At 45.6% G+C, this 20,079-nt stretch overlaps 1 protein-coding gene across 1 annotated transcript in view; it reads right to left on the minus strand.

Annotated features, from left to right (window-relative positions):
- Positions 1-2,597: 2,597 nt before the first annotated feature.
- Positions 2,598-20,079, minus strand: part of Kcnj10 (potassium voltage-gated channel subfamily J member 10) — a 30,151-nt gene continuing 12,669 nt past the window's right edge. The window contains exon 2 of the mRNA XM_028785745.1: positions 2,598-3,899. Within this exon, the coding sequence (XP_028641578.1) occupies positions 2,760-3,899 (1,140 nt within the window). The 3' untranslated portion in view covers positions 2,598-2,759. The remainder of the gene's footprint in view (positions 3,900-20,079) is intronic.

Here is a 20,079-nt window from a genome sequence, read left to right on the forward strand (position 1 = left end):
ATATCTTTCTATATATTATCTCTTTTTCTCCTTAGAGAAACATATATATCATATCCCAATCTCCCAAGTTTCCACCCACCTCTTGTGTGTCAGTCCTAAGTAAGACTCTGGGTTTCATGTTACTAGGTCCCTTGGCCTCATCTTTCTCATTTTTCTCACTCTGGATATCCTTCCCCATTGGCTGTTTTGGCCACCTGAAATCTCCCATCCTACTTAGAATCTATGCACCTGTTACCCTTCTGACATTCCAAGTCTCTAGCTGGTACAGACAGGAAACCCATTTCTCATCAGTCACGGCTGCTAGTAAAGCTATATCCTGAAAAAGGATTCCAGGTGAGAGATTCAGGCTGGGATCTAAACAACCACTTAGGGTTGAGAGTGGGAGTTGTTCCTCCAGAACATAGGGCTTGTTGGAGAAAGGTGCCATTCTGAATTAACAGGACAGAATGATTTTAAAGTGCAACTTAGAGCAAAGCCTGGGATTGTAGAGGAAGTTCCAAAGGGGTTAAGGCAGGAAATGCTTGCTCACACTGTTATACAAGAATCTGAGGAGAGTTGGGCCTAGGGCAAGGCTCTGGGAAAAGGGTAATTCCCTCAGGAGGGAAGCAGCAATGTGAAGAAGAAACAGGACAGAGGGTAAATTGCCACAGGATAAGACACACACACACAGCAGTACATTTGGTCCTTGCACATTGGCACAATCAGGTAAGTGCAGCGTTGAATATATTTGGAAGCACAGAAGCTGGCTCTTGCCTTCTGCTCTTTGTTCCCAACGTTCAGGTTCTTCTGGTTCTTGTTTTGATAAGGGTTGGAGGATAATGGTGAGTTTTATAGTAAGGAGAGGCTGAAGGCTCTTCGTTTTCAGGTTACAGTCAACTGAGTTCAAGGGAAGACCAATGTAAAAGGACCATGCACAGTTGAGATCAGTTCAGCCTTGGGATCTTCTGGGCTTCTCTCCAAGGCTTTGCATGGAGATCCATGCATACATTCTGTATAGATGTGTAGCTTGTCACTGGTCAAGTCCACCTTACATCAACAGTTACGTCATTCCTGCTAAACTGTCTTGGGAGGTTTCCTGGGTACCCAAGTGCAGCCATAGCTCACTAGGACAGGACCTGGTTCTTAAAATGCCCTTCTGTGATCCCTGTCACAGCCTTCACCAGAGAACTAGAAATGCCCTGGGTGTGATCTTAAGCTGTCTTTATAATTTGCCTGGAACTGGCCCGTAGGCAGAAAAGAGGAGAGATGAGGCTGGTTTTCATCATTTTATGCCAAGTGTCAGAATGGCTGAGATCAGAAAGTAAGTTCCTCTCCTCTCAGCTTGCCTCATAAAATGGCTGGCACTTTTCAGTAGGGCACCAAGAGATGGAACAAAATAATGGCTGTCAGCCAGAGGTCTGCCTCAACCCAAACCGTAACAAAACATCACAAAGCCCCAGAGGCTCTGTACAGCAATAAGGAAATGTGAGTAGTTGGTTCAACTTTCCTGGGGATCTGTGCTCTGTGACTAGTTTTAATCTATGTTAAGGAAGGCAAATGACGATGTTTCCCTCTCTTACTTCAAAAGGTTGGGTTAAGGGAAGAGGGGGCCTGGGGTTGGGAGAAAAGGAAGCAGCGAAACTGGTACAAAGTTATCTGGAATGTTTTTTTAGATATTTTCCTGGGGTCTGGGCACTGGACTTATCCAAGAGAACATTGGGGGTTCTGCATACTGGCTCATGCCTTTAATCCCAGTATATGGCAGGCAGAGGCAGATGGATATCTGTGAGTTCAAGGCCAGCCTAGTCTACATAGTAAGTTCAAGGATAGCCAGAGCTACATAGTAAGACCCTATCTCAAAAAAATAAGAGGAGAGAGAGAGAGAGAGAGAGAGAGAGAGAGAGAGAGAGAGAGAGAGAGAGGAGAGAGAGGAGAGAGAAACACATTGGCTAAGGTTTTCCCATTCCAAGGAAACACAAAAACAAATCTTTCCAGGACAAGGCTTCCCGAAAGGACAGGGCCAGAATATTAGACAATACTTCTAAAATTGAATTTCTCAGAATCCAGGATGGGTACAGGAAAGGTGATAGCTGCTGTGTTTCTCAGGTCAACCCCAGTTCTATGGAAGTAGAAGCTGAGAGATAACTGGCCATCCTGAGAAGAGCCACTTGAGAACTAACTGGAGAGGGAAAACTAGGTGGTGACCAAGAGTCCAAGTCTGTCAGAGTTACCAGCAGAAATTAAAACACCATGGCATATTCTGGCTTCTTTCTTCAGGATTTGGTAGAGAGCCCAGGGAAAACTGATTTCAGATCCCTGCACTTCCAAGGGCAGAGACCATAAAGTGACTCTGAGAGAGTTCTGCCTTATGGAACTTTACTAGAAGGGACGGAGCAGGAGGGAGGTTCAGTCTCAAGTCATCAAACTTCCTAGTAGTGGGCGTTTCGGGGGAAGTCTATCCATCCAATCACATGGTCCTCTGAATGTGAATCTCCAAGCATGGCTGATGACTTTCAAAGCCACGTCAGCCTAATCTTCCCTCTCCTTCCCCCAAGCTGGCTTAAGAGCCATGTACATTGCTGTAGTAGTAGAGGAAGGTACAGGGGGACAGTGAGAGGAAAAAGTAGGACTCCAGCAGGCCTAGACTGCTCACAGGCCACCAGGTTAAGGGGAAGTAGAGGGTGGGTGCTTCCGGGGCTCTCCGGCGAACCCAGATCGGATCCTTTTCCCAGGGCACTGAAGAGGAAAAGGCCAAAGAGCTGGGAGGAGAGAACAGGAGATCAGACGTTGCTGATGCGCACGCTAAGGGCACTGCCTTCTTTTTCAGCTTGCTCTCTTAACGACTCCTCCAACTTGAGCTTTTCCGGGTCTCCATAGCGTACAGTGCTATCGCGTAGACCACCGGGGGATGCCACTTTCACAACCTGGTCAAAAAGGCTGAAGTCAGCTATGTATTTGCCACTGGCTGACAGCGAGATAGCAGGCGTGAACTCATAGCCCCAGAGGATCTCCTCCGGTAGGTAGGAAGTGCGAACTTGGCAGGTGGCACTGGTGGACTCCACCGTCCCGCTTAGGATCAGCACTAACTCAAAGTCACCCTCCCCGCTGCGGAGCGGGAGATCTTTCAAGGGGCTGGTCTCATCCACCACGTGGTAGAAAGTCAGGGGTAGAATGAGGAAGGGGCTGTCAGAGGCTGTGTCTACTTGGAAAGTCACATTGACCTGGTTGAGCCGAATATTCTCACCCTCCTTTGTCTGGTGAGTTTGCAGCAGTTTGCCTGTCACCTGGCATCCAATGAGGAGACTCTTACGCATATTGGCAACCCGGATCATAAGGCAAGGCTTCCCGTTATGGGAAGCCACAACTGCATGCTGGCTAAAACGGATAGTCTCAGCCCTCTTCTTAGGCCGAGCAATCTTTGCAAGGAAGGTCCCTGTGATGAAGATTTCCAGAATGGTGGTGAGCACAAGTTGTGCAATAAGAAGCACGATCGCCAGAGGGCATTCCTCACTGATATAGCGGAAGCCATAGCCGATGGTGGTCTGGGATTCCAGGGAGAAGAGAAAGGCTCCAGTAAGCGTGTGCACCTGCACTACACAAGGCGTGTGGTTGGCAGGAGGTCCCAGCTCCAACAGGTCCCCATGGGCCACTGCTACCAGATACCACACCACACCAAAGAGGAACCAAGTGCCTGCAAAGGTTGCAGAGAAGAGCAGAAGCTTGTAGCGCCATTGCATGTCAATGAAGGTCGTCCATAGATCCTTGAGGTAGAGGAAACGCTTGTCAGCAATATGCTCCATTCTCACGTTGCTCCGGCCATCTTTCGTCAGGACCCTCCTCCGGCGTATTCCTGGGGCCACTAGAGGCCGGCTCTCTGTCTGAGTTGTCTGACTGTAATAGACCTTAGCAACCGATGTCATCTGCAGGAAGCAAGACACCATAAAGAAGGTTATTGCCAAAATCCAGCCAATTCCTAGACATCACCCAATGAGACAAAAAACTAACATCCTTTTTAAATGTCTTATATTTATGTTGGAGGTGGTAGGGTGCTTCAGTGTCCTTGCTGAGGACAATTGTCAGAATGTTTGTTTTCTCCTGCCATGTGGGCCCTGGGAATTGAACTCAGGTGGTCAAGCTGGGTGGCAAATGCCTTTACCTGCTGAGTGAGCGCCATCTAGCCAACGTCTAACCTTCCTTTTGATTCCATTGATCTTAGCAAATATTTGTAGAGCCCTTGTTAAAAAGCCAGCAGCAGTGTGGGATCCTGATAAGTCAAAGATGAGAACAGCATCGTTCCTGCTAAGAACTTGCAGCTTAGTGAGGAGGACCCATGTGAATTAGACACACAATTGCAATGCATGCAATCCAGGGTTATAATGTTTGAGATTTGGGAAGAGGTGGAACAGAGAAGAGAGAGTGCACAGGTTGTGAAAGGAGGAATGGGAGGAGATGAGAGCTCTACTGATCTCCATTGAACACATGTGTGTGCATGCTTGTACACACACACACACACACACCCCACTCCTGTGGAGATACCTAATTTAAAATAAAAACCCATTCCTTCGGATGAATATTAAGGCAAGAAATCCTATCCCACTGAAATCCTTCAGGACAGTCCTGCTTAAGATGTGTATATGCCTTTAATTTTACTATTCTCTCTCCTAACCCCAAGTCAATGGCCATTGATAAGAAAGTGGGAGAAGGAATCCATCCTTCTACCCTGCAGGCATCCAGGCTCCCTCCATTTGCCACCATTACCACCCTCATTTGTTTGCACTACCTGGGAGAGGTGGCATCTAGGCTGCTGTTAGAGCACAGACAAGATCTGAGCAAAAGCAGGAAGCAGAAAGGAAGCACCAAGCTGCTGCTTCCTGCCAGCTCCAAGGCATCCCCCTATGGGCTGGCAGTGATGCCAGGTTGTAGGCAGCAAAACTGCCTTGAGTGAGTGAATCGAGGGTGGATTCCATAGTTGTTAGTAGCTATGTCTTCATGGGCTCAAATTCAAGCTGGCTATTTATCCTGATGGTAGAAAGTGGGACAAGGGATTGAAATGGTCTTCAATAGAAGACCATTCATGTAATACAAAGTGTCTGGGATTCCTGTCCCCAAAGTCACTTTGTACTTTTCCAGTAGAGAAAAACTTAGTCACTTAGACTCCAAGTCTGACATCTGGAACTCCTGAGAAAGATTAAGCTGCTTTCTGAGGCTTGGGACTCTGGATATTGGAGCAGCCCATTGCATCTCCCACCTCATATATCTGAACCGTTACATTTCCTCATTCTTCCGTTCTCCCCATTGCCTTGCCTCTGGAAGAGTCTAAGTCATATGAGCCTGTCCATAAAGTCCACATGGGGAGCTGAATTGGAGATCACCAGTGAATGAGGTCCCTGAGAACACCCAGAGGTAGCCTGCCAGCCTGCCCATTTTACCAGCCTGGAGACCATTTGAAGTGTTTATCCACAGAAGACTGCTACTCAACCAGACCCCAGTGTTCTTCACTGCCCTACGGCCTTGGTTCCTTTGAAGCAAAAGAGGAAGCTCTATAGCTCTGAATTATTTAAGTTTTGGAACTTAAATAAAGTCCTGCTCAATACTCAAAAGTGCTAATAATAACAACCACCTACCACAATTCGTGTGTTTGTGTGTGTGTGTGCCACTGTAGAGTCTGCACAAAAGAATGTTAGATCCTCAAACTCTTTTTTTAAAGATTTATTTATTTTATTTATATGAATGCACTGTCTTCATACACACCAGAAAAGGGCACTGGATTCCATTACAGATGGTTTTGAGCTACCATGTGGTTGCTAGGAATTGAACTCAGACCTCTGGAAAAGCAGTCAGGGCTCTTAACTGCTGAGCCATCTCTCCAGCCCCAATCCTAAAACTCTTAAGGATGTGAAACCTATACATAAGATTTCTGAAGACTGTTAAGGAAAAGGAACTGCACAATTAGAGATGAGAGGATATAATTTTAATTTTCAAAATTAAAAATGAAATATACCTCATAAGATATAGACAAACAAGTGGTAGTGATCCTAGGAAAAATTCTCAGATAAAATATGAAGATTTTGTGTAACTAAACAGAACAAGAAGAAAAGAAGTTGTCGGTAAAACCCTCCGTGGGTTTACTAAGATTGAGTCATATCAAAATAACTTAATTTCCTTTTATGATGAGGTTACTAAATTGACAAACCAACAAAATACCAATAATGTGTAACTAAAGATTCAGCAAGTTTTTGGACAAAACTCTATCATTATCTCTTTGGGGATAAGATAGAGAAAATGACCAGAAGGGTAATGTAATTAGGTGGTTTTAAAAAAGCAGAGGTGCCAGTGAGTAAACCCCAAAAGGCCAGAACTCACTTTCTATTGATGTAGCAGAGAGATTTATTCTTTATTTTGCCCTACTCAATGCTCTTAACACTGATTTCATTCAAAACTAGAGAACATTGTGGCTATCAATCATGTGGATGACGCAAACCTAGGACAGCCTGCAAAGACTGGGCGGAACTGAGATCTAAAAAGACCCAGACGAACGAACCAAATCTAACAAAAATGATAAATGTTGGAGTATGTGCCTGGGTCCAAAAATTATCTGAGAAAGTTTAAGACTATGAAGATGTAATGCAGTCACATTACCATGGGGAAAAGGGAAAGATCTGAGCATTTTAGAAGAAAATCCAGTATGAGTTATTCATGTATTTTGGCTGCCAAAAAAGCAACACAATCTTAAGCTACTTTGGTTGAATGAAGTCTCTGAAATAAAGAAGTAACTGAGTCCACACTGTTCTGTTAGTTTCACATCTTCAGTGTTCCATCTCAAGCAGAAATCAAGATATGGAAAAAAAAATCAGGACCAGATCACATGGGAAGTGGCTAAAGGAAACGGATGGATTTTGTCAAGAGATGGTCTGAAAGAAGGAACACATGTGTACACAATACTTGGCTTGAGGAGCTGTCACATGAATGAAGGTTCTGAGCTCCAAGAACTAACAGGAGCAGGGAGTTCAAACTATAGGGAGAAAGATTCCAGAGTTGTATTGAAAAAGAACACTACATAATCAGGGTTGTACAGATGTCCCTAGAAAGAACATACTGTCTCTGGATGTTCAAGGAGAAGTTATACAGTATTTTCAGAGAGCTCATCTCCGTCTGTCAGAGGATACAGAAAGATTAAGCTTCCAGCCACACCAATGGGCAGTATCAGGGTGCCTGGCCCTCCTCCCCAGCTCTCTTCCTGAACTTTCTGTGGTAACTCTCTCATCTAACTCCTCGCTTTGTATGAAGAAGGGGGGTCTACATATCAGGGAGAATGGAGGCTGTCAAAAACCTAACTTATCATTCCCAAAACAGTAGCCCACAAGTATTTATTACTTTATAAAGTATGTAATCTGACCCCCACACTATAGAGGTAGATAGGAAAGACATCGTTAGAAACTAAGTCACTGAGAAAATCACTCAAAGCAAATTAGTGGTAGAATGGGAAGCCAAACCCAGGTCTTCTGGCTCCAGGTTCAAAACTGGTCCCGAAACCAAGGAACTTCACCGAGACAGAGAAGACACCGAGACAGAGAAGACAGCGCCTGGAGCTTTGAGAGTGCAGGTTAAGGCTACAGATTGGATTTTGGCTACTAGCTAGATATTTTGTTGCCTCTGGCTGCTGTGTTTACCGCCTCCGACTGTTGTGTCTACCATTGCCAGCCCTTGTATCTGCCACCTCCAGCTGTTATCCGAAGTTCCCAGCTGTTGTGTCACCTCCTACAGCCAGGCCACTTTGTTCTCAGGGGTGGCCAAGCTCAGAACCAGATAAACAATCAGCACACTCCACCCCCAAGCTGGCCAGGCCTCTGAGGAAAGAAAGCCAGCCAAAGTTCTGAAAGTGGTTTGTTGCTGCCCTACCAAAAACCACACATCCTTTTTCCTCTAGAGGGTGCAATTTCTCCAAAACTGCCAGTCACGCACTGGGGTTGGCATTCTAAAGATCAGCTTTAGTGAGACTGAACGAGGCTATCTATCACCTTTGCCCTCTAAGAAGTGAGCTACTTCTTTTCCCAAAGGACAGTGATATTCATTTCTCCAGCAAGTTCCATGCCTATCTTCTGTTTCACACTGTCAGTTTCCCCTAAAGCTGGGTTTCCTTACCTACAAAACACTTTTAGTTTATGCCAGTGACTTGTGCTTCAGAATGAATGGATTTATCGAAGCCTTTCTCAAGTGCTTGATTGCTCATGAGACAAGACACAGTTCTTGTGACTAAAATTGGCCAAGGTCCCCCATTGTTTTAAGGATAAACTGCAAGCCTTTGGTATAGCATTCAAGGTCCTCCATGATTTAGTCTCTGCCTCCTCCTCCTCCCCCTCTTCCTCCCGTTCCTCTTCCTCCCCTTCCTCTTCCTCTTCTCCCTCCTCATCTTCCTCCTCCTCTCCTCCTCTCTTCTTCCTCCTCTTCTCTTCTCCTTCTCCTCCTCTTCTCTTCTCCTTCTCCTCCTCTTCCTCTTCCTCCTCCTCTTCCTCTTCTTCCTCCTCCTCCTCCTCCTCTTTCTGTTTTGTTTTCCTCTCTCTGTGTAGCCTTGGCTATCCTGGAACTAGCTCTGTAGACCAGGTCATACTTTAAGAAACCTGTCTACCTCTACCTCCCAAATGCTGGAACTAAGATCGTGTGCCAGAAACCCTGGCTTCTACTTACTTCTTGGCCTTATCCTTGACAGTCTTCCACACATCCTTATACTTCAGCTCTGCAGAAAGCCTACAGTCTTTTTCTTTCTACCTTTGGAGCTGCTGCTTTTATATCGCTCACATCTCTGGCTGTCTGATGACCTCCTGCCTACCTTACAAAGCCTGGACCAAGTGCTAGAGAAGCCTTTGGATGCCTTCCTGACCCTCAAAGAATTAGTTTTTCTCTATACTCCTACTCCCTCTGACATACGTACTCTAAGCATGCCCTTGCCCAGTTTCTACTTTCTAACATCATAGTGCTTTGCAATATTTATTTGCCGTTGTTTGCCATCTGTGAACTTTTCATTGAAAGCCATGGAATATGCTTGCATCTGTTTCACCAGAAGCAAGTGTGTTTAAGACTGAGGAAGAGATGACTGAAGGCATCATCTGTACAGATCTGAGTGAGGCTGCCGCTTTGATGTACCTTCCTGGAGCCCTTCAGGAAGAGCCGTGGCAGGGAAGAAGGAGACCCAGGTTCACTCAGGCATAACTGATGCTGCAGGTGCTTGCAGATGTTTTTCAGAAAGTAGAGGAAAGACAGCTCAGAGACTTCAATGCCAGCCCTTGTATGGGTCAGCTGATTTATTTTTATTTATTTATTTATTTATTTATTTATTTATTTATTTTTGCAGGAGCATGGTAAAAGAGTGGGTCTTTTAGGTTGCTGCAGATGGGGGCTGGGAAGGAAGTTAAATTAGCAGAGGGTTTGCGTAGCATGCACGAGTCCCCGGGCTTGATCCCCAGCACTGCATTAACCAGGAACGGTAGCACAGTTGTAATCACAACGCTCAGGAAGATTGAGACAGGAGAATCAGAGGCTCAAGGATATCTTTGGCTATGCAACAAATTTAAGGCCAGTCTAGGCTACATGAGATCCTGTCTCAAATTTTTAATTGAGTTGATTAGTTAGTCCTGAAGTGTACTATGCTCTATTAGGTGGCTAGAAACGATGGTTCAACTCCACACCAGAGACAGCAGGTGGGAGGGCAGGGGAGAAACAGTACCATTTCCTGAAACCTATTACATGGGAGAAAAGTCCTTCTAACCCAAAGACAGAGCTTTCTCTGTAGCAAAAGCAACCCAAGTGGAAGGAGCTTCGCCTGTGAGCAGGAACTCACTCATTTCCACCTGCAGACAGTCTCTCGTTCTTCCTGCCTGCCCCTCTCTTTGGTTCCCTAAGTCATTAGAGGTACCATTGCCCTCCTATCTACTCACACTCAAATTCTAGAACCATCTCACACTCTCCTTCCTCCTCAGTCCAGCGATGTGGATGCATTCCTGTGCTTCCTCTTCTGTATTTCAGTCCCATCCTTTGGGTCCTTAAGGAGCCACTGAGGTGCCTACGATTCGTCTCATATCTCCATTTTTTTTTTCTGTAACTCATCCTACATCCCTACATTTCCTGCTCATGGCATTCCTAGGAGAGGGTAAAATCAGGGTCCTGAGATTGAGGAGATAACAGAGCCAAAAGGTTAAAGTGCCTGCCTAGCACGCCTGAGGCTCTGGATTTGATCCCAAAGCACTGAAAAAAAAATGTCATCCTTATTTTACAATCAAAGAAACTGTGGCTCAGCAAGATATTACTCTGTCAATCACGGAACTGGATTCATGATCAGGGTCCTCTGACTCCAGACGCACCAACGTTTCATCACACTATATCTGTCCCAGTTCAAAGAAAGTATTTCACTGGTCACCAAAGGGAGACCACACTCGAGCCCCTGACGAGTTATGTGCTCCACTTCCATTCTGTAAAGGAATTAAGATGAATAGAAGATGGCACAGCCCTTTCACCTTCCAGGCCTTATTTCCTACTACTCCTCTCTTGGGGCACACTCAAGCAAACAGATGCCTTGCTGTTGAAGCCCTACTGTCCTCACACAGGCTTTCTTGCCTTCACCTATCCTTCTTCCATCTTCCAGGCTATCTGAGTTCATGGCTCCTGTTCCATAAAACCTTCCCTGAAAACCACAGCCTATTCCTGAGTTGCCATGTATATGTATCTGTTAAGTAAAAACAAAGTTTACAGAAGGAAGCACATAGGTCTACCATATCTTGTTTCTTGTATCTTGTGATTGAAATATCAAATATTCTCCCAAGAAAACACATGTAGTAACGGCCCTGGTCCCCAACATGGCAGTGTTCAGAGGTACATGTGACATGTGAGTGACTGGATTCATCAGTGGATTGATTAACTGGCAGTTAAGAGGTGAGGCCTAGTTAGAAGTAGATCATTAGGGCATGACCTGAGGGGTGTATCTTGTCTCCCAAACCTTCCTCTGTCCTTCCCTGTCTCCCAGGAGGCTTCTGCCACGCCACTGGGCTAAGAGCAACAGAGGTTACCACCCAGACTGAAACATCTCAAACTACAATCAAACGTTTCTTCCTGTAAGGTTTTTTGGTTTTGGTTGGTTGGTTTTGTTTTTGTCGGAGCAACATAAAGTCAACGGCTATAGCTAACAATCACATGATGCATAGAGTGCTCAGGAAGCATTTCGTAAAGAAATTAAGGTGAATAGAAGGTGGCACAGCCCTTTCTAGGTATATAGGTTCTTCCAACTGAGATGATTCCAAAATCATCTAAGAGGATGAGAAGATGCTGCCAACACTGTAGGGCAGAGGAACCATGGAACCTCTTGTTCTATGTACAATGAATGGTGCTCTGGCCCAAGGCCTTGGGGTCCTTTTCTCCTCCCTTCTTGTTTATGTCTTCTCTTGATTTTTCCCCTTTATACACATGGAAACCCCAGATAGTTCATTAGAACTACTAATAAATATAAGACAAAAAAAAAAAAACAAAGAATTTTCATCTATAATGTTGTTGCTCACTACACATACAGTGTGAGTTTGGTTTGCATGTACTTATATAATAAATTTATTTTCAGTATCTCCTGGGTACCAGATTCTAAACAAGACACTAGAGTTGTAGACATAAATTACTTTCCTTGAAGACCTTAGAGCCTAACATGGGAATCAATGATAAAACAGGCAGGAACAGCTCAGTGTGTGTGAGGGAAGGGAGGGACACCATGCATCCCAAGGGATGAGGGTTGGGAACTAACTAATACTTGAGCACCTAGTGTATGGTAGGTGTGGGACCCTGCTATATTTTTAATTATGTTTTGGTTATTAATAATACTAAATATAGCATTAATAAAAATAACAATAACAATAACTTGTAGCAGGATACTTATTCTGCTACATTGTATTCCCAATGGAGCTCGGTGATTAGGCAGTAGGAGAGAAGGTGGCGCTGGGAGAGAAAGCGAGGAAGGGGAGGGGAAAAAGAGAGGAAGGGGAGGGGAGAAAGAGAGGAAGGGGAGGAGAAGAAGGAGGCTAACAGCCATGGAGAACCACAGGTGGGTTGAAAGCTGTCCTGGGTAACAACTTCTGTCAAAAGGTTAGATATTGGGTAACAACTCTAATTGTGTGGGCATCTTGTTGATTGAGCATTTCTAAATATATAAATCCTTTAGATGATCATTAAGCTTTAAGAGTCTCATTTCTACCGGGTACTGAGAGGATGGCAGATATCGTCTGGGGTTCAGCCGAGCTTTATGGATGCAGCGAGGGGGATTGGCAGAGCCATCCCCCATGCTGGCGTCTTGTTGGTGCCAGGGCCTGCGCACCTAGCTAGCTAGAGCCCCGGTCAGAGCCGAGGAGCAGCAGGAACATGGTGGCTGCCCAGGAACAAGCAGGACCAGGCACAGTTTTCTAAATATAATACAATAACTAATGATTTAGTTAATACGATGTCTAAGCATCCATATAAAACTGTTATGGTTTCCATTCGGACCAGGAAATGTAGAGAGCAGCCAGGATTAGAACTTTTCCTGCTATGCCCAAATGTCTCCTTGGGAGATGAGAAGAGAAAGGTGACTTGGGGTCTAAAGGATGGGCAAAATTCGATTGAGTTTTGTAGGAAGAACCAAAATAGAGCACACCCGATGAGGGGAAACTAGTGAACAGGAGCATACAGCACTGGCAATGTCAGAGACCGAATACAAAACCACCCATTGAGAGCTCAGGAAAGACAGAGGTAAATACCAGATATCTATCTGGCTTTCTCTCTGTTTTCTGACTATGGGTGTAATGTGATCACACACTCCAAGCACTGTGCTCTCCTACCATAAAACTCTTAAACAAGAGCCAAAATCAACCTCTCTCCTCCTAAGTTGCATCTTGCCAGCTATTTGGTCACCGCAGTGTAATGAACACAAGCCCACCAACACAATCTGTGGGCAGATCATCTTCAGATAATATGCATTTTAAATAAATGACCTGGACATGTATTCATATGGTGCATTCTGGAGACGAAGTGAAATCGTCGGCGGCCACAGGATGAGTAAGGTCCAGCCTGGGAACGGACCCAGCTCTGTTTGCTGGGAAAAGGCACTGCCCTGGGAAGCAGACGACTGAGTACTGGTCTTAACTCTGCCAGACTCTCTGTGAACTTGAATAAGCTCTTAGCCCTCTAAGTCACCATATCTTTCATTGTGGAAGAAGGAGGTTCCAGAGACACCAGTAGGCTCAGAATTGACCCCAGTATATTCTCTAGTTACAAAGATTTAAAAAAAACCCCAGCATATTCTCTGTGGATCTGGACTATAAAGATCTTAGGAAAATAATATTTAATCTTATATAAGCAAAGAACAGTAGGATAAAATGAAACCTTTACATTACTTAGGACGAAAACAGCCCTCAAAAAGGTCCAAAGTATGGCACGTGTGGCTCTTCGTGGACACCTCCCTATCCTCCTCCATTCAGAACACACTGCTCGGTCAGTTTAGATGTTGCTGCACTAGAAGAAAGGAAAGACTGCTTTCTGCGGTAAAACTCCCCATCTGGTGGGATGGTGGCACATGCCTGTGAGGCCAGCATTCCAGACATTAAGGCAGGAGAATGGTGAATTTGAGGCCAGCCTGAGCTATATAGAAGGAACCTATCTCAGAAACAAACAAACAAAAAGACCTCGCCATCTGCCTAATGAGGTCTGGTTCTATTCCTCCCACTGGAGAAAGGAAACAGGTACTCAGACCCTTCTTACTACCATGGTATCACCTCTCCTTTGAATACCAAATCCCACTTAAATATAATGATCTTAGAGGCCTCCTGGGGGAAAGTGGCTATATCTAAAAAGAAGTATTTCTGGGCTTCCAAATGTTCTTAGTGAAAGGGAACAAGAGAAGAGAAAGAGAGGGTAGAAGAGGAGAGGGTAATGAGAAAAGCTCTCGGGGTTATGTAAGCCCTCGAGGTTAGAATGGACTTGGATGTGAGTTCTTTCAAAGCTTATTGTCGCTATTCATCAATTTCGCCTCTCCTTCCCCAGTGAAAACGGACAAATAGAAATGGAGCCAGATGCACACAAATCTCGAGGTGAGAGAAAAGGGGTCAGTGTCTAGGTCCGGAGGCCTCCCTTCCCAGCTGAGTCACCGCTGCCTCTGTCCCCCACCCTGGAGCCTCCTTCCCCCTGGCCCTCCCATCCTCTAGCCTCAGCCTGACACCAATGTCCTGGCCCAGGGAAGAATAGGCTTTTCTTCCCTTGTGTCAACGTTTGGAAAGTTCTCATAGTTTGATCAGAAGGAAGGATTAAAGCCTTCAAAGTACTTCCTGGGAGCCTGTGACCTCTCGCTGGCCCTCCTGACCCCGCTCTGTGCTCTCCAGTCAAGAGTGGGAGGGATAAAGACATAGGGCCATGTCAGATGTTCTCCTGTGTTTAGACACCACCACTGTCTGTCAGTGTGGGCTGATCAGGACCACTGGCCCTTCCTCCACTTGTTCCCCAGACAATGCCTTCTGACCTCCTTCAGGAAGGGAACCACGTTCCCTGCAGGGAACTCCAGAGGGTGGCATCTCAGAGAACCCATTGTCCCTGGCTGGAAAGGGAGGATGACCCCGTGGCACGATATCTCCTTGTGTACCCCTCGACCTCCCGCATCACCTTCAGCATACTTCCTCCCTGATTTGTGGTCCGGCCATGGTATCCGCTCTTAGATGTTGTCTGGGTCTACAGAACTGCACATCCTGAGCTCTTCAGAAAACTAGTTCTTTGTAAGGACTTGGCACCGTGTAGAGTTCAACTGAGGACAGAGCTGTACCACTGTCTCCTCATTAGCCTCAGCTCCAGTGGTCCGGAGAGCCTCCAAATCTGGCACCGTGTGAGTCCTCACCTCAGGACATTTGCTTAGAGATGTTAACCCATCCTCCTATGCCTTAATGGAAGAATCAGAAAATTTAACTAACAGAATGATTTAGCAGGAAACATTGGATAGGAAAAATTCCATCCCCCCTAAGACACCCCTGGGAGGCAGGATCCTATGTAGTCCAAGCTGTCCTTGAACTCATAGTTCATGGACATGCAGCTCTAGTCATGTGGCTAAGGATGACTCTTGCCTCTATCACCCAGATGCCAGGGCTCTAGTTGTTCGGAATCACACTCTGTCAATGCAGTGTTTGGGGGATTCGTGCATGCCAGGCAAGCACTCTACCAACTAAGCCACAGCCCGGCTTATATTTTTTTTTTATCAGTAAGATATGAGACACTGAAGCAGTTCCCAGGGACACTGGGGGAAAACTGAAGTCTAGGTTGAGTTAGGAAAAAACTGGATGCTAAGCAACATATCTGTTCTAGATCTCTCCTTTGTGGGTCGCCTCTGCCTTAGATCTTAAATCAGTCACCGCTTAATCTTGAACCATAAAGAGATTCTAATCCAACTTTTGTGTAATGCTATTTATTGAAGTAATAGACTCTTTTGTGTATCAGATAACCCACCAACTCAGAGATGGGAGAGAACTTCAAAACTACAAAATTTGGCTGTGACCTACCATTCTCCTATGCTACAGATTTAAGTCCTGGCCACCAGGGGGCAGGGCTTTATAGTCTGGCAGGCTGCCCTCAGAGTCCCAACCTCTACCAACACACCAACCCACTCCTTTTGTTATTAGGTTGAACTACATACATGTAACCGCAAATTAAAACTAAACAGATCACATAGCGTCAATATCAAGTGGTTCACTAACACTAGCAATTTAAGTAATAGTAGCAACCACCTTAGGAGAGCAGAAAATCTGTCCTCGGGGAAGCACCTACATAAATTTAGAACCCTTCCATTCGATCCACACTGGGTGTCAGCGAAGGCCAACCAGGAAATTCTCTCCAAGGTCAGATGTGTTCCGTTTGTTAACTCTAAGGGCATTTTCTCAGTTCCCAACCCCAGCATTGGAAACTGGTAACAACAAGTGGTCCCTTCCTGGCATACTCTTTGTTTTTTGGGGTTTTTTTTGTTTGTTTTTTGTTGTTGTTGTTGTTTGTTTGTTTGAATTGTAGTGTGATGGAAACCCTGACTTATAGAGCTTCTAGGCTTTAAGATTCTAGGCAAGGGGTGGACAGATGGCTCAACGGATAAGAGCACTGACTGCTCTTCCAGAAGTCCTGAGTTCAATTCCCAGCAACCACGTGCTGGCTCACAACCATCTGTAATGGGATCTGATGCCTTCTTCTGGTGTGTCTGAAAACAGCTACAGTGTGCTCATAAACATGAAATAAATACTATATATTTTTAAAAGATTCTAGGCAAATCACTTGAGTTTCTGAGCTTCCTTGCCCTTCATCTACGAAAAGGGCCTAACGACATGGAGATCATTAATGTACAAGTGCTTCATGAGTTCCGGAGAGCTAAGTATGCAGTCTTGTTTCTCACTGACATCACATTTCCTAGGTTTCCTCCACCTCTCCTTTTAAACACTTATTACATTTATTTATACGGGTGCTACAGCACACACATGGACATCAGAGGACAACTTGTAAGGGTCAGCTCTCTCTTTCCATCATGGGGTTTCCCAGGTATCATATTGTCAGGTTTGGGTACAGGCTCCATTCCCCACTGAGCCAGCTCACCTGCCCTCTTTACATTTGATCGATCTCTTTTGATGAGGCCTCTTCCCTCCCGCTTCGGGTTGGCATTTCTTAGGCATCACCCGCCCCCTTGATTCTCATTCCTAACAGTGCTACCCTCTCTGTCTACACCCACTTCACCTCTGCCTTGTATGTCCCAGTACTTACACGTTCCCTCTATCTGGAAGATTCCAATTTAAAATATACAGACCCATGCCCTCTCCTCAAGACTTTCTCATGCCTTTTCCTCTTGTTCGGAGAACTGTCATCCGTTCATTCATGCCCAAGCTGGATATATGGTCTCTCTCTTGCCCCTCACCCCACTGGTCACCAGGTCTTATCAATTCTGCCTTTTTGTGAGTCTCCCCATTTTCTGAGGTCCCCTTCCTTCAGCCTTCTATTCTCTTTCTCCTGAAAGGGTGCGATGATTCCGTGGTGGTCCTACCCCAGACTCTCATCCCTACCCCATCACTCAGCTACCACTGAGCTCTACAGCCCAGCCTGGTCTATCATTCAGCACAGGCCTAAGATCTTTCAAAGAGAACTTTCATGACACAACATGGTACTTGGAATCCATCACTGCCATCTGCCTCGCCTCTCCCCGGAACTCTCTCCTTCTCCCTATGCTCCTGTTTCTGCCATGAAGAACACTGCCCACCCTCCCCCACTTGTCCCCTTATCTGTCCTTCTGCAGCTCACTCCATGGAAAGCCACCTCTGCCACAAATCTCTCCCACACCCCTCTTCCCTCTAAAATCTTTTCATCCCTCAAGGTCCTGTCCTAGTCCTGGTGGTCTCTCTGCCCTGAGGCTGCTCCAGGCTTCCAGGTAGAAATATTTAGACTCCCACTGTGCTCCTGAGACAATGTGCCACAGGTTTTCAAAGTCAGAGACTTTACCTCAGGCAAATATTTAAGCTAGTACTTTTGAAATTCATGTAATGGTTAGGTGTATAACGACTTTATGTAGGGATGGATTCTGGGCTATAGATGTCAATGATACAGCCTGTATGAGCCATCTACACACACACACACGCACACACACACACACCAGATATCACTGATTCATAAAAGCACTTTTTTTTTCTAGCTGAGCCTCAGAATCTTAACGCAGTGATACAGAAACTCATTTTCAAATGGAGTTAGGCTAACAAATGAAACCTATTTTTTCTCCAGTGCTTCCAAAGTAACAGCCAAAATATGTTTCTGTTCCCCTGTTGCCACTGTTTGTCATTCTGGTCTTTGTCAGTCAGGAGTCATGGGAACCCCAGTCGATCTCTTAATCTCTCTAAGGCTCGGTTTCCTAATCTAAGGAGGCAATACACTTTGATTGTGTGCTCGGGCTTACAAGAGATAAATGAGGTATGTGAAATCTGCTAGGCCCTTATGCAAATAAAGACATCATTATGATCGCACTTTGCAGCTGAAGAAATAAAATTCCCCAGAATTAGAGAAACTAAGACCCAGAAAGGTGAGGCGGCTTTCTGACATTTATTTAATGGCAAGCCAGAAGCTCTCTCCAAGTCTCACGGGATTTTTACTCATATTGCTTCTCTGTACCCCAGAGGGCTTAATGTCACTCAAGCTGAACCAAGACCTTATTACTGCTTTCTCTAGGGTAACTGTTATTGGCAGGGTAGGATTTACTACAGCCTCTGAGTTCAAGAGGCTTCTAATTCACTACTCTATCCCAACCCCCTCATTCCCAACATGAGGCTTCCTCCAGAAACCCCTCAGCCTGCCAGGAGCCAGGGAAAGCATGCAGCAAGGAATGCTGAACAGAGAGAGTCCTTGGATGTCTGTTTTCTGGCCTCTCCCCACTACCTCACCAACTTCCAAACTCAGAGACCCCAGGAAACCAGCAGGCTCCTCCAGGCTTAGGATGCCCAGGGCCTCAGAAGACTATATTCTGGCACCTGAGACACTAGAGAGGCTCCAAGCTGACAGGATTTACTCCTTAAGAGTCCTGTGATCCCAGTCACAATCCTCACTCGAAAGAGAGAACAAGGTGTGGTAGTGCAGGCCTTTAATCCCAGCACTTGGGAGGCAGAGTCAGGCAGATCTCTGTGGGTTCAAGGCCAGATTGGTCTACATAGTGAGTACCAGAACAGCCAGCACTACATAGTAAAACTCTGTCTCAGAGAGGGAGAAGGAGAGGGGGAAGGGGAAGGGAAGGTATAAGGAAGGGGTAGGGAAGGGGGAGAGAATAGGACCCCTACTGAAGGTCCCTTCTCTGCATTTGCTAATCTGTCATCTTGAAGTTATCTATCTAGTGATGAAGGAGGGCTTGACCTAGTTGATAGAGGCCCCAAGAAGCAAAGCAGAGGCAGAAGAGCCACTCTCTGGTGTGGATGCACTGTATCAGGATAGCTCCCCAACGGGATTCTATCTTGTGCTCCTCCTTGCACTAAAGGCCACCTCTATCTTCTCCCAAATGAGAAGCTTGTCTGAATTGATTCTTTTTTAATTTTCTAATGCTTATTTTTAGTATATATGTTTTGTATGCATGAATGTGTGTGCCTCAGATTCCCTGGAACAGGAATAGAGACAATTGTGACTGTCATGTGAAGACACTGGGAACTGAACCCTGGACCTCTGGAAGAACAGACAGTGCTTTTAACTGCTCAGCCATTTCTCCTGTCCCTGAACGGATTCTTATTTATTTATTTATTTATTTATTTATTTATTTTATGAGTACACTGTTGCTGTCTTCAGACACACCAGAAGAGGGCATCCAATCTCATTAAGGATGGTTGTGAGCCACCATGTGGTTGCTGGGATTTGAACTCAGGACCTCTGGAAGAGCAGTCAGTGCTCTTAACCGCTGAGCCATCTCTCCAGCCCCCTGAATGGATTCTTAATCTGTACTTCTTGTTCATTTTTGTGTCTTCCTCAGTGCCCCTGGTATTTATGAGCTTAAAAAGCCCATAAGTGGGCTGCGAGATAGGTCAGTGGGTGGTGCTATGAGTTTGGCCTCTGAAACCTGCATGGCAGAAGGACAGAACCAACTCCCACAGATCATCACCTGCCCTTCATGCATACATACCCATGCACATATGATTAGCTCTCCATATTACTTTTGCCTCCCTTTGGCTGCCCCTGCAGAGTGTGTATCATGCTTTATCCTGGCAGATCCTCCTTCTTAGCCCCTTACAGAATCTTCAGTCACTTGGGGGAGGGGCACTGACTCATCCCCCTCAGCCTTTACTCTGGGCTGAGAGCTATGCTCTACTTAGTGCTCCAGACCATGTTGCAGGTCATTCTTAGCCTCACCTCCTCAGAATCACCTTTGTCTCAGAGTGAGGGCGGGCATATGGAGAAACTGAGGCTGCAGCCAGCATGCTCAATGCCAGAAATCCAGTTTTCCACAAGAAGCAGATGATTCTTTCATCATGTGAGAAGGAAAAGCAAATGCCAAGCCTTGACCTAAAACTACTGAAGCTTTATCAAGATGTCCTCCAGGCGGATCCAGTGCCTCTAGGACCGATAGACCAT

This window comes from Grammomys surdaster, unplaced genomic scaffold, assembly GCF_004785775.1.
Source record: "Grammomys surdaster isolate TR1022 unplaced genomic scaffold, NIH_TR_1.0 125341, whole genome shotgun sequence".
Lineage (NCBI taxonomy): Eukaryota > Metazoa > Chordata > Mammalia > Rodentia > Muridae > Grammomys > Grammomys surdaster.